The sequence below is a fragment of the Mauremys reevesii genome, linkage group 8 (assembly GCF_016161935.1).
Source record: "Mauremys reevesii isolate NIE-2019 linkage group 8, ASM1616193v1, whole genome shotgun sequence".
NCBI classification, from domain to species: domain Eukaryota; kingdom Metazoa; phylum Chordata; order Testudines; family Geoemydidae; genus Mauremys; species Mauremys reevesii.
In genome coordinates this window covers 99,463,490-99,478,205 of record NC_052630.1, presented here as the reverse complement: position 1 = coordinate 99,478,205, position 14,716 = coordinate 99,463,490, and the positions used below count along the sequence as shown (strand labels likewise).

The window sequence follows — 14,716 nt, the reverse complement described above, 5'->3', positions numbered from 1 at the left end:
CCCCTTATTTCATCTCCACTTTTTACATCCTCTAGTAACCCTGCCCTTGACAACCTGACATTTGACCCTGCCTCTAACTACCATCCCATTTCCCTTCTCCATTCTGCTTTCAAGCTTCTTAAACATGCTCTCCCACTCACCACCTTGATTTCCTCTCCTCCAATTCCCTATTAGCACACTGCAATTTGGCTTTCACTCCCTTCCCTCCACCAAAACTGCTCTCATCAAAAGGTAACCCATCATCTACTGCCACTGAAGTCCACGGGCCTCTTCTTCATTCTCACACTTCTCGACCTATGCACTGGCTCAGAAACAGCTTATCACGCCTTCTTCACAGGACACTGCCCACCTCTCTCCCCCCCCCCCCCACATACTTTGCTTCAAAAAATACCTGTTCTCACCCTACCTCTCCAATTTTTCCTTCAGCATCTCCTTTATTAGCTCATCTTCCTCCCTCTCCAACTTTCCATCTGTCTCCTTCAAGGCTGTCTCTTGCATCAGCTCTTTTCCCCCCATAAATTTTATTTCTAGGTAACTTTATCAGCCCTCACAGCTTCAACTATTCACTTCCCCCTTTCTGTTCAGTCTTGCATCTCTGACATTGCATCCTGGGATGTCCTGCCATCAAGTTAAGATCAGTTACAAGATTGATCTCCTTAGCTGTCCTCATAATTCTTCACCACAGTTCTGTCAGCCAAACTCACAAGCACTTGTAATACACTACAGTCCCCCTTTCCCACATCCAGACTTTAGGATAAATAGTTAATGCATCTGTTATAAACATACAGCTACGGGTAGCATAAAATTCCTTCTTTGCCTGTAAAGGGTCAAGATGCTTAAATAACCCGGTTGGCACCTGACCAAAAGGACCAATAAGGGAAGAAGATACTTTTAAATTTGTGCGGGAAGGTTTTTGTTTGTTGTGTTGTGTTGTGTTCTTTTCGGGTCAGCAAAAAATTAGGGCAGGGAAAATATATTTTTCAAAGCCATACCTAAATTAAGCATCTAAAATTACAAATTGTAAGTAATAGAAAGAAAATGCATTAAATTATTTTTTTGGCATTAAACTGAGTATTTATTACCTGAATAAAATGCATAGGAGTCTCCTCCTTCTGCATAAATGGTGAGGCAAACAGACATTTACTTTCAAGACAGGATACATGATGTCATGACAACATCCTATCACAGTGTCTATTTTTAATTGCACAAAATCATCAGTGTAAAGATTTCTGATTACCCTGCTTGGATATATGAAACAGCTGTCTATTGGGTTTGGGGGGGAAGGGGGGGAGTGATCATTTGGCAAAAAATCTTAAAATGTTTTATGTAAAGTTTAATTAAGAAAGGGCACTTTGTTTTATTTGCACATGTCAATGTTTGGCTATTTTACCCTATTTTGTTTTCAAAATGTGCTATCCTGTCCTCATTCTCTTAAAAACCCCAACAACAACCAACAGCCCTGTGTCTTAATAGCTCCATTTTGCATTTTTCTCAGGTTTTCTGGACATGGAGAACCCAGATCAGTAGCTGCCTCACAGACTCACTACAAATGTGCAATTCTTCTATAGAAGGCAAATTGTTAAGTACTTAATTTTTTATTAATTTCTTCTTTTAAATCTTCCCAAAATCTTATTTTCATAATGACCTACCTGGCTTTACTAAGGAAAAACACAATATTATTCCAGTTCTGTGGCATCTATAAGAGAAAGGTATCAATGTCACCAGTGACAGAGAAAAGTCAAGGGGAAAAAAAACCAAAAGGCCATGCCTCATGAATGGGAAAACCTCCCTGACAACATCACTGAGCCACTATATCTTAGATCCTTCAAATTCCTCCTTATGACTAACCTCTCCTAAAATATTTATAGAGTAATACCAGATCACTACACCTAAGCAGGCAGTGAGCCAACATCTCTGCTTAATACACTTTGATTTGCTTACTTTTCTGGTACCTTGCCTGGCTACCCACTGCCATGTTTGTCTCATCCACATACTGAGTCTTGCTACAACATTGATTGTGACACTTGGAACAGAGACTGTCTTTTTATTAGTGTCTGGACACCGCCAAGTCTGCAGGAAAAGGTGGGCGGGAGGGAGTAGGGTGAGCTGATTCTTGATCCAGTAGGCACTACTGTAATACCAAAAAAAAAAAAAAAATTGCAGTGGCAAAATTAAGCCATTCAAAAAATAGCTTATTTGAAGAAAGTGGTTTACTTCCCATTTCTTTCATGGGTACTAACTAAATCCTTGAAGATTCTTACATCTACAAGTTGTCTTTTTAAAAGGATACGTTTAATTATTGTATACATACAAAGTTGCACTTGGATCTAAATCAACAGGTAGCTAAGGGGAAAAAGTCACAAATTCAATTCAAGTTTTGCTTAGGCGGTACCAACAAGTTATGAACTTGTGCTACAAAATCATTTTCTTAGACATACTTACCACTAAATCCCAGTTATTTTGTTCAAGTAACGTAATAGCTTCATCAATATTTTCAATACCGGTACATGCCTAAAAGGAAAAACAAAAAAGTATTAAATGGAGGGGGGGGGGGAATGTTGATTTAAACAGAATTCAGATCAATAGTAATTCTTTAACAGTTAAGTAGCTGGGTATAGCCAAAGTCAAGGCATGGGTCTTTGAAGCCTAGAACCATGTGATGACAAGAGGAAAAGGACAGTTTATATCAGAGGCTAACGTAGGATTTGGGAAACCTGGGTTCAAGCCCCTGCTCCACCACAGCCATCCTGTGTGACCCTCAGCAAACCACTTAGCCTCTCTGTGCTTCAGTCACCCATGTTAAAGATGGGGATAACAGTACTTCCCTATGCCACAGGAGTGTTCTGGGGAGACATACTTTAAGGACTGTGTAATGCTCAGATACTACCATAATTCAAGTAATATACAAGAACCTAAGATCTAGAGTTCTGCCATATCAAGTCTAACATTTTAAATTTTTAGTAAAAACAAAAGCAGATTCTCCCGTGCAAAACAAAAAACACTAAGCAACCAATCTGGCTGTTAGACAAGGAAGTATGAAGAGAAAAAAAAATCCTTCCTGACCTCTGATCACAAAAACTAACACTCCTTTAGCTTATTCAAAAATATGTCTAGTTAAATGTATAAGATTTAAGTACTTCACTTAGGTAAATATATATTCATGTTGCTCTGTTCCTACACTACACCTTTCTAGAAACACACAATTTGCCTAATGAACCCATGCCTATTGATTTTTTATTATAGGGTATTATAGCAGAATCTTTGGGATTGTCATTACACTGAAGCCTTCACTTGGAGGAGATTATAGATTTGCCAGTGAGGCTAGAGAGAATTCTTTTACTTGTGGTTGGGGGCTGGTGGGGGGGGGAAGGGGAGAAAGAAAAACACAGCTTTACAAATACTGTGTCTCCATTTGTATAACCTTGACAACAGGGTAAGAGTAAATATTTTTTAAATGATGGTAATAATTCACAGTGGAACGGTACTGTAGATTTTAGCTCAAACTCACAGTTCAAAGCAGGAGCTCTGTTCTATTTACAATCCACATGCAGCATGCCACTTGCTTTTAGATACATACATTTTTCTCAACTGTTCAACTTCCAACAGGTAGGGCATCACTCTCAGCTTTGCCACTGAGAAGTCGCTTCTCGTCATACATTGCCAAATAACTGATTCATTCATTATTTAACGCAGTCTATCATACAAGTGTTCCATGGGGGGCTGGGGGAGTGTGAAAGATTTGTTGTGCAATTATTTCTTTCTGGAATGAATCTCTTTACCACAATCCAGCACAAGTCAGTTTTGCCTCTCTTTCTACATACATGTATTAGCATGAGTGTTGTAAGCAAGAAACGAGAAGTAATTTTTCCGCTCTACTCTGAGTATTGTGTCCAGTTCTGGGTGCCACATTTCAAAAAAGATGTGGACAAATTGGAGAAAGTCCAGAGAAGAGCAACAAAAATGATTCAAGGTCTAGAAAACATGACCTATGAGGAAGATTGAAAAAACTGGGTTTGTTTAGTCTGGAAAAGAGAAGACTGAGAGGGGACAAGATTACAGTTTTCAAGTACACAAAAGGTTGCCACAAGGAGTAGGGAGAAAAAAATTTCTTCTTAACCTCTGAGGATAGGACAAGAAGCAATGGGCTTAATTGCAGCAAGGGAGGTTTAGGTTGGACATTAGGAAAAACTTCCTGTCAGGGTGGGTTAAGCACTGGAATAAATTGCCTAGGGAGGTGGTGGAATCTCCATCACTGGAGATTTTTAAGAGCAGGTTAGACAAACACCTTAAAATAAATAGACCTGATTTTTCAGAGATGTTAAGCACTCACAACTCCCATTAGTCAAAGTCAGGCCCAACATTATCACTTCTAAAACACTACAGTAGAACCTCAGAGTTACAAACACCTTGGGAATGGAGGTTGTTCCTAACTCTGAAATGTTCATAACTCCAAACAAAAGGTTATGGTTGTTCTTTCAAAAGTTTACAACTGAACATTGACTTAGTAAAGCTTTGAAACTTTACTATGCAGGAAAAAAATGCTGCTTTCCCTTTATTTTTTTTAGTAGTTTATGTTTAACATGGTACTGTACTGTATTTGCTTTTCTGTTTGTGTTTGTCTGCTGCTGCCTTACTGCTAACTTCCGGTTCCAAATGAGTTATGTAGTTCACCGGTCAGTTCGTAACTCTGGTGTTTATAACTCTGAGATTCTACTGTAAATCTAAATCACTTCTAAAAATGGTCTAAATCCCAAGAAAGAAGTCATCCTTGGTAGTTCTATCACAGGAGAGGACAAGTTTGTTTACTTGCCTTTTCCAGTTGAAATTACAGTAATTAAAACAAACATCTCAATAAAAAATATTGTGTGATTTTTAAGACATTCAAGCTTCTATACTGAAATCACACCACTGAAGACTATATAAAAAAAATCAAACTAGTCACTGTTCAGATATTCAGAGTTAGGTGTAAAACAGGGGTGGGCAAACTTTTTGGCCCGAGGGCCACATCGGGGTTGTGCAACTGTATGGAGGGCCGGGTAGGGAAGTCTGTGCCTCCCCAAACAGCCTGGCCCCCACCGCCTATCCGCCCCCTCCCACTTCCCGGCCACTGACTTGCCTCCTCAGAATCCCCAACCCATCCAACCCCCGCTGCTCCTTGTCCCCTGACCGCCCCCTCCCAGGACCACCACCCTCTATCCAATCCCCCTGCTCCCTGTCCCCTATCCACGCCCCTGCCCCCTGACAGCCCCCCCGGGACTCCCACCGCCTATCCCTCTGCTCCTCATCCCCTGACCACCTCACGGACCCCCAACTGTCCCCAGATCCCACCCCTTATCCAACCCCTGCTCCGTGTCCCCTGACTGCCCTACTGACCCCATCCACATCCTCCTCTGACAGACCCCCAGGATCCCCAATCCCATCCCTCCCTATTCCCCTCCCTGATCACCCCCAGAACCTCCACCCCATCCAACCACCCCCTCCTTTCTGACTGCCCCCCAGGGCCCTCCACTCCCTGCCCCCTTACCAGCAGCACGAGCTCACAGCCACGACACCCAGCCAGAGCCAACTGCGCTCCCCACACTACCCAGCGGGAGCGGCAGACCAGAGCGCGGCCCGTGTGGCTCGGGGCAGGGGCTGGGGACTAAGCTCCCTGGCTGGGAGCTCAGGGGCCGGGCAGGACAATCCCGCAGTGGCCTGCAGGCCATATCGTTTGCCCACGTCTGGTGTAAAACCTGCACCATCAAATACAACCTAAAATTATCAAGGTACTTCCCTGGGCTACTATAAAGTATCAAGTGCTAATGATAATTATTTACATTAAAAAGGTGACTAATTTCTGTTTTCTCAGCACCTTATAAAATGACATGTTGCTAAATTCCATTGAAGTTCGGTTCTATTCTGTCACGTTTGAAGTCTCTTTCCATTCTGGGATTCTGCTTATGAGTCATTGAACTACAATATCAAATTTGGTCAGTTTATAAGTAAAAATGTGATTTATTTATTTTTAAATGTCAACCCTGCAAACTCCAGGTGACATCGGAAAGTCAAGCTGTGTTCTGACAAATGTCTCTACCAGCACTACAGATTCTTCAGGTCCAATGTTGCTCTTCGATTTATGACTACAGTTGTCACACCTGAGTAACTGAGGTCAGAGTTTGTCATGCAGTTGAAATTTACTTATGTATTTAACAGTTCTGTTGATGATATACAATTCAGAATAGAATCCTACTCATTTTCTCATAGTGATGTTTACCCAATACCGGTAACAGGAGTACATCAGGAAGTAAAAAACAGTCACTAAAATGAACAAATGCAACTCTGAATACACAAAGGAAGCAAAATCTGTCAAATAAAGTAGGGGCATTTTTACATAGGGCAGTCGTGCACACTGAAATGCCCTGCCTACATGATGCAAATCCTTAAAACACAGTAACTCTGTACAGTCTGTACAGAGTTTCAAGGCGTAGTAAGTTCACTATGTACTGAGTTAGTGCTGACTGGCATTCATGTGCACACAATGCTCTTTCACACTATTTTGACAGGCCTCCATCTGCTATTCCACACTGCTTTACGTGTCATCGTGACCAATCCGTCTGTTTACCTGTGTGCTCTCCACTGTACCAGGGTCAAGTTGACTGAATGTAGCACCCCGTTTAAATGCTGGCATGCAGCCAGGACTGGTCAATTTGCTCCTGAATTTGAATACTTTGGCATTAAAGTAGTATTAATATAGCAGCATTACACCATACCGCATGCATCTGCTTGGAGCCAAGTAGAGATCCTTGATCTCATCATCATCTCAGGAGATGCAAGTGTGCAGGTAGCGCTTACCAAGAAGAACTGAAAGATGCATTCACATCCATTGCTAAGTAGATGGCCATGAGGGTCACAGCTGGGATGCTGAGCAAAGAGCTCAGAAACCTTCATAGGAAGGTCAGGGATCAAAAACAAACCTCCAGCAGCATGTAGCTATAATTTGAGGCAGGTAGTGCTTTGCAGACTATAACCTTGTCATGAGACAGCACCATCTACACTTCTACCTGCCAAATGCACACTTCACTGTTATCCTACAACCGCTCAGGCGACAGTTAAACAGCTCCTTTCTTCTATCCAAGTCCCCTGTAGATGGCTTCAACAGCCAGGGAAGCAGAGGATAGGATGGGTCTCCCAGATTGACAGGAGTGATCTCAACACCATTAATGTCCATAGTAATCCTGGAGCAAATCTTCCGTAATTCATTAAGGCAAGCAGCTATGAATATCAAAAGATCCTAGCATCATGGACGTTTCCAGACCCCTTTACATTTATGCATGTTACCCTGCCAATCAGGCCATGATGCACCATGGAGAAAAATTCCGTTCTGTTTATAAACTCTGAGGCCTTGAGTGCGGGGGGCACCTGGGTCCCATCAACTGCTTCAAAACAATTTGGGGAACCCCATTTGTGCAACCTAATCAATAACTTCCTGCCAAGCTTTATGACATATTGCATCAGTAACTTTTTCATAACAGCATACACCTGTATCACAAACGGCCCCGGTCAGTCAATCCATCCATGCCAAATTAACTAGTTACTGACCAATGAGTCGGAAGTGGCCTCCAGATGGTGGTGATGACTTGTTTCTGAACAGTTATAGGAACTCATATGTTGCTATGCTGCCTCTACAGCTTGGGGGTGGGCTCAGCACTGATCTGTAGGAAAGTTGCCTTTGTCAGCCTAAAATTCTGGTGTCACTACTGGAAACCACCCCAGGTCTACAGAACAATCCTTTCCCAGTCACTGCTTCTTTCCAACGCCCAGAAATAGCACTGCACTGTGTGAAGCTGCTCCAAGAAAAGTTTGTGCAGGAGCACTTGCTCAATATCCTCCTCCTCCTCCTCCTCCTGGCACAGCCACTGTTGCAGGAAGTGCTTGGTTGCATGGTGGCTGAAATCCAAAACCAAAGCCACCCAGTGCAGAGAACTCAAACAACACCTCCCCCCTAATGATTTCTGCATATTCGCGATTGTCAGTATCACTGTGGGAAGCACTGCTTTCTCCACGCAGTCTGGCAGCAGTTTGAAAATGGCAGTTTCCTCTCAACATGGCAGTAACATTAGACAGCAGGAGTGGAATCATGGGAGTTTTGGAGTTTGACTCCCCAAGTCCCAGAATTCCATTGGCTTCCAGTGCATATCCGTGTCACGAGAAAAATCTCAGAATGCACAAGCCCAGCCGCAAAGCAAAGGACAGTGAAATACCCACCCAGAATGCCACACACTTACTTCACACAAAGTCCCTGTTGTGTGTACACAATTATACAGACTGAAACAGGAAACAGCTGTCTGTATGTATGCTACCATGGCAGTTTATCTACTGCAGACTAGCCAGTGCGCTACAATTCAGTGCGTATTAAAGCCCCCATGTAGACAAGATCAAAGTCACTTTTCAAAGTAGAACCTCACTTTTGGAAGTCTTAAGATTGAGTTTCCATGGTCTATAATAGCAACACAGCATTTTTGAAGGGCCGTAACTTAAATACTGATGTAACAATGAAACAGGTAGTTTTGCTTAACTTCTGATTTAGACTTGCACCAAGTGAGACTTCAGAATTGCTCCCCAGCTGAACAGAGAGTCCGTGAGATTACTAATACCCAGTTTGGTTCTGTCAGAGATTCCCCTGGAAAGGTTTTCCTCCACCTGCCACCATTCATCTATTACCCAAGTTTCCATTTAGCACGTTAGGTGTGTGTGGCACTTTACAAGGAAACAAAAGCATTAACCATGACCAGATGATCTTAAATTTTATATGACATGATAATGCAGGCCCAAATGAAAACATAAATCATAGGGAAGAATAATTAAAGAGATGCATAACATTGGGAGTCTATTTCTTTATTTGGTTAATGTGATGGTAGTCAAGGTCATTGTTGGAGAGACTGTGGAAATAAGTAGACTTGGGTGGAGAGGAAGTTATACAGCATCAGGAAGGACAATTTAGGAATAAGCAGAAGGGCAGGAGAAAACTGATGGGTGCTTGTGTGATGATCCAAGAGAGTAGAGCTGCTGTCTTGAGTTAAATCACTTAGAAGTTGCTCTGCTAAAATAGTTACAAGGTCATTCTGTACCTCCTTTGACCCAGACCACCACCAATTACAGTGTTCCCACTGACTAAACGTCAAGATGGGGCACAGAAAAAAAAGACCATTTCTGAGATAACTGGGGACTAGCCTCTTTATAGATCAGGACCAGGATCACGAAGGATTGAACATAGGTAAGCCCCTTCGTTTTCAGTTTAAACCGATTTTTACTGAAAAATTCCTGGGTTTTACAAAAAGTATTCATTTTTTTTCTGATTTTCACCCTACTTTTGTATCATTCAAATATATAAAAACTAACTTGTTTTATTAGGAATGCATTGCATGAGATATATGTATTACAATAATACATTAGTCTGTGTGTATCTGCAAAGCTGCCTGTTGAAGTAAGGCTATTAGTGTAGAAGATGCACACAATAAACAAACAGGCATGCACGCAATCTCTGAAGTGCGTGCGCATCTGAATGTACTGATAAATCTGATGCCCTCCACATACACATTTCAAGCTGTTAGCAGATAACAGTTTAAAGATTTGATACACTAAAATGGGAAGAAAAACGAAAATCTATATCAGAATACATTTCAGAACACAAGTATTCAAAAGTTTAAAAAAAAAAGAGAAAAAGAAATTGAGTGCATGCACTGCAAATGGTGTGGCCAATTATTAAATGTAAATATCTATAGGCTAATAGTTCTAAGTCTACAACAGTAAACTGTTTATTCAAATGAAAATAGTTTTATTTGGGGATTAGAGATGTATTGTTTTCTTAAACTCAGAGGTGATGTGTTTTGAGTGCTGTTTTAGTTCTGCAGCAAACCACATTGATGAACATAATTCAAAGCATTAATTTACTGAATATTTCCCCCCAGTCTTTCTGTTCCCCAGATGAACCCCAATATTTACCCCCAAAAATTATTAATAGTTTTTTTGCACTGATTTTCACCTGTTTTTGTTATTGTGGTAATAAACACAGATAAATTCCCGGGGGGAAAAATTAAAACTGAAAATGAAGCATCCTGGACATCAAATAGAAGTCAGTGAACTGCACCATGTAGCACTATAATGTGCTCTCTCCACCTCCTGTTTGATCCATTTAGGAAATTGTTCACTTTGTTATTAGCCATTGCAGTTTCTATGTGAACTCTGCAGTCAAACCCAGTTAGGTCATGTTGTGTTAACCCAGTCTGGAGGTGGAAAATATGCAAATTAATATGGCTAAATCTGCATTCGAGAGAAAAGGCAGTTTTCAACTAGCAAGAAAGTGAAATGCATTTCTGGCCACAGCTGCTATCAGGATATCTGCTTCTGAGAGGATTCTGCATGACTGCGCACCTGCAGAAAACGGCAGGGAAGCAAAGGGAAGACGTGCAGGCACGTGGGGAGAATTGCCCCCTCCAAACAGAGATGAGGCATGGGCTTCACACAGAGTTACGTGCCACTGCCCCCCCTCTCATTTCTGGAAGCGCAGAGCTGCCCAGCTGAAGGAGGCTGTCTGGGCTCTGCTGACTCTGCAGCTGAATGCCGCCTCCTGGGTCCTAGTGCCAGCCGTGCTCCCCTTCTGCATGCTGGTAGCCTTCCTTTTTTCTGTGCAACAGTGAGCACCTGTGGTGGGGTTGGGAGTAAGGGGAGGGTAGCAAAGGAGGGGGTGGAATAGGGCAGGGGGAGGAGAATGTGAGAGTGAGGGGAGGGGGATGGAGAAGAAAAGGGAATAGTAATCACAGGGGGAAGCGAGAGGCCAGCATGCAGCATCCCCTCGGCAGCAGCAGCTGGGGCTCCCCCGTTAAGCAGGCCCATCAAACCCTCACCCTGACAAGCCCTCCCTCCTACACCTGGACCCCTCTGATGAGCCCCCCACACCCAGACCCCCACCCTACTGATCCCCAACCAGCTGCACCTGGATCTTCACCCCATAAAGCCCCACTGAGCCTCCCACACCCAGCCAGATCCCCCCTCCCCCTTCCAAGACCTATCTCCCACACTCGCCGCCCCCCGCTGAGCCCCAACCACCTTCACCTGGATCCCCTGCAGAGACCCATTGCCCCTGCACCCAGAACACCCCCCATGAGCCTCTGTGCATCCAGATCTCCCACTGAGCCACCTGCACCCAGATTGCCCCACACAGAAATCTCTCACCCCACACCTGAATCCCCCCATACTAAGCCCCTCCACACTTGAATCCTGCTGGGCTGAGCATGCCCACCCACACCTGGTGCACATGGCGCAGAGCCCCAGGGTGTTTCTGGAGCAGGCCCAGCCCTTGCACTCTGTCAGGATCAGGTACAGCCTCACTGCCGAGTCTCTTTGAGGTGGGTGTTCAGGGTGATCTCCCACCTCAATGCAGCCTGTTCCCTGTGCTCCCCACTGCCCTGCTGGAGCCACATTTATTTACTAACAAATAAAATTTGAAGAGTTTTAAAATATTGTGCGTATAATTTTTTGGCACAGAATTCCCTCAGGAGCAGGTATCCAGAGCAGCAATGAATCCAACAGACACCCTTAAGGGTGTGGTCAGAACTCCTGCCAACTGCTCAGCACGTTTTCCTCTCCCTGGCAAAATTAGCTTCATCTCAACCAGAATACACTTAAGCCAACTTCCTTCCATCCTGACTCGGATTTCCTTCAGACACTTGCAATACAGCGCTGTCTGTGCTAGATGAGAAAAGGAAGAAGAGCTGTGTACAGTCAGCATGTTTTTAGCAGTATAACCCAGGGCATTTCACAATTTAACTTCTAGTCTTACATAAACGTTGACTAAGAGGCAACAGGGCTGAGCCCTGCAAGACTCCAAAGAGGAGACTGCTTGGGAAAGAGAAGAATCTGTCCACCCTTTGGGATCCATCAGAGGGGAACGAATGAAGTCATCATTAGTACAGCTCCATCCACTGATGCAAGATCTTGTTGGCGAGCCAGCAATATTTCATGTTACGCGTGTCAGGAATCGCTGATAATCTGAACAGAATCTTGGGCGGGGGGAGGATGTTTTGCCACTGCCATCATTCATCAATGCAACCAGAGCTGTCTCATTGTTATAATCAGGTCGAAGTGGAAGTGGTTAAAAATAGTGGCAGAAAGCAAAAGTCTGCTCACCCCAGCTTTCTCAATAAACTTGCCCCTGAAGAAGAGATTAGTAAGCAAGCAGCGGTTAGAGACCAAAACGTCAAAAAGGCTTCTTGAACACAGTCCAGTTGGCCATAAAGGCTGGTAGATTTCCCTGACTAAGGGTGGTATTATTGGTCTTGGTCAAGCAGCAAACTCTCACTAAACAAGAGGGACATGGCTTTTATTTCACAGATGGTTTTCCTGAAATGCAACCTAATAAATACAGAGTCTAGGGCAGTGGTTCTCAAACTTTTGTACTGGTGACCCCTTTCACATAGCAAGCCTCTGAATGCAACCCCCCCCTTATAAGTATATAAACAAGTGTTTTTAATTTAATACCATTATAAATGCTGGAGGCAAAGCGGGGTTTGGAGTGGAGGCTGACAGCTCACAACCCCCCATGTAATAACCTCGCAACCCCCTGCGAGGTCCAAACCCCCAGTTTGAGAACCCCTGGTCTAGGGGCATAAAGTATATCAGTTTGAATCATGAAAAAGTTAAATCATGTACACCAGATTTCGGTTCTTCACTGGACCTTCCATCTCCAGTAGGTTAGCAACGTGGTCTGCTTTAGGATCCTAGCACTTTACAGATGACTGAACATGAGCACTTGTTTACAGGATCCACGTACTAATAAGCCACTAATGTACATCACAATAGCTTGCTAATAAAATCCCCTGCAAAATTCAGCAGACTGGAGAGTTCCAATGATTCAATCTGGTTCTATATGCCAATGATAAATCCAAGCTGTATCTTCAAGTATTCTCTATTTACTGTATTTAGGTAGATGGTAATCCCACACTCCTTGATGCTGGTAATATTTCCCACTTCCCTATATTTCCTTTGGACCAACCAGGAGGCTAGCCTCCTGAAGAACAGGCCCAGATGGCAAACTGATCCCTGTTGTAAGAAAAAGAGCACATCGTTTTCATATGACCTTTGGCAGCAATGAGTTGGTGGCAAATGTAAGTCAGCTGGCTGTGTCTCGTACAATGCTTCTGCTGCCAGAAACTTGTGGTCCCTCATTCCAGAGAATTATTTCTGCACCTTCCTGAGGTGAGCGGACAGGAACACATCTATCTTTGGCTCCTTTAGGACAGAGGCTATCCAGCAAAAGGTGACGTTTTTCACACTCCACAAGCTTCACTTATGGAGTGCCGGCTCAGCCCATTCACTGTAGTTTAGCAAGAAAAGGCTTGCTTTTATTTGTTGTCCCCATTGCCATCCTCCCTTATCCATTTCTATCAAACACAGCCAGTGCATTCCCTGTTCTATCTCCAAGATCTGGGGAGAAATCTGCTCACTTCGAATGCCAAGTGCTTCAATTGTTCTGTGACCTGGTCTCAAACTTATCAGGAGGCAGAGATAAGTCTCGTTTCTCTGACTTTTTCCTGGGCTTGCTGTGTAATATCAACTGTCCTCTAGCCAGCCTGGCCGGATGTTAATATCAGAGTCAGGCAGACTCAGGAATCCAGATTGGAAAGGGCTATGCATGTCCATTACTGTCCTTGTTACTAACCCATGGTCACCAGAAGTGATAGGAGACAACAACAAAAATATAACAATTGTCTCCCCAGATATACCAGACCACTGAAAATCTGGGAATTCTTGATCGCTACACAATGGATCGCTTACCCTTAAATGCTCGTGAAATTCACATCCAGTACCTGTCGTGACTCTGCTTGAGGCCCCTGCCGTCATCTACATGAGTGGATGACATTCGTCCACTATTATTTGTATTGCAGGAGCACTTAGACAGCCCAACCAAGATCAGGGCCCTACTGTGCTTGGATCTGTACATTCACATAGTGAGAGACTGTCCCACCGCTGGTCCCAGAGAACTTACAACACAAATACACAAGACAAAGGATGGCAGAAGAAAACACAGGCACAAAAAAGGGAAGTATGTCATCCAAGTCACACAGGAGGTCAATGACAGAGCCAGAAGCACAACCTACTTCTAACTCCCAGTCCAGGGCCCTGCTCTCTAGACCAGTAGTTCTCATTTTTTTCCATACCAGGAACTCCTTCCCATCTCATGAGGATGTAGCTGGAATCACTCTTCCACTTCCCAATATGGGGAGAACAGAGTGGTCACAAACCCCACACTGAGAACCCATACACACATCTCCCCTTTGGAGGTATCTTTCTAGACAAGTGATATAGGACCTAACCACTCTACTAATCTATCTTCTTGGTTCTGGAGTGCATCAGGATAGCTACACCAAGCATGCTGAAGGGCAGAGGCGTTGTTTTGCATTGAGCCAAGTCTCCTGAAGTCTCTGACTCAGTTTTGGAAAACTACTCAGCAGAGGAAAGAAGACCCTCAGCACTCTGACATCACAGCCAAATAAAGTTGTCTATGAGATCTTGCTATAAAAGGGTACTTTTTGAACAAGACAGTGAAAACTGGTGAAAAATCCAATTCTATTATGTGAATTGACTCTTATAAATGCTCAGAAAGGAGAAGAAGAAAAAAGAAAAAGAAAAAAGCCTCAGCTTCCTGGAGACCAGATTTTAGAAAATTACAAATGATTTC

At 43.4% G+C, this 14,716-nt stretch overlaps 1 protein-coding gene across 3 annotated transcripts in view; it reads right to left on the bottom strand.

Annotated features, from left to right (window-relative positions):
* FAF1 (Fas associated factor 1) overlaps positions 1 to 14,716 on the bottom strand; it is a 296,794-nt gene that overhangs the window by 264,337 nt on the left and 17,741 nt on the right. Inside the window, exons 1-2 of one of the 3 annotated variants that reach the window (XM_039484152.1) lie at positions 7,579 to 7,741; positions 2,443 to 2,511 (exon numbers count right to left, since the gene is read on the bottom strand). In XM_039484152.1, the coding sequence (XP_039340086.1) occupies positions 2,443 to 2,511; positions 7,579 to 7,644 (135 nt within the window). In that variant the 5' untranslated portion in view covers positions 7,645 to 7,741. Of the gene's footprint in view, positions 1 to 2,442; positions 2,512 to 7,578; positions 7,742 to 14,716 lie in introns of those variants that run through there. The other 2 variants (XM_039484149.1, XM_039484151.1) reach the window with 2 other exon arrangements.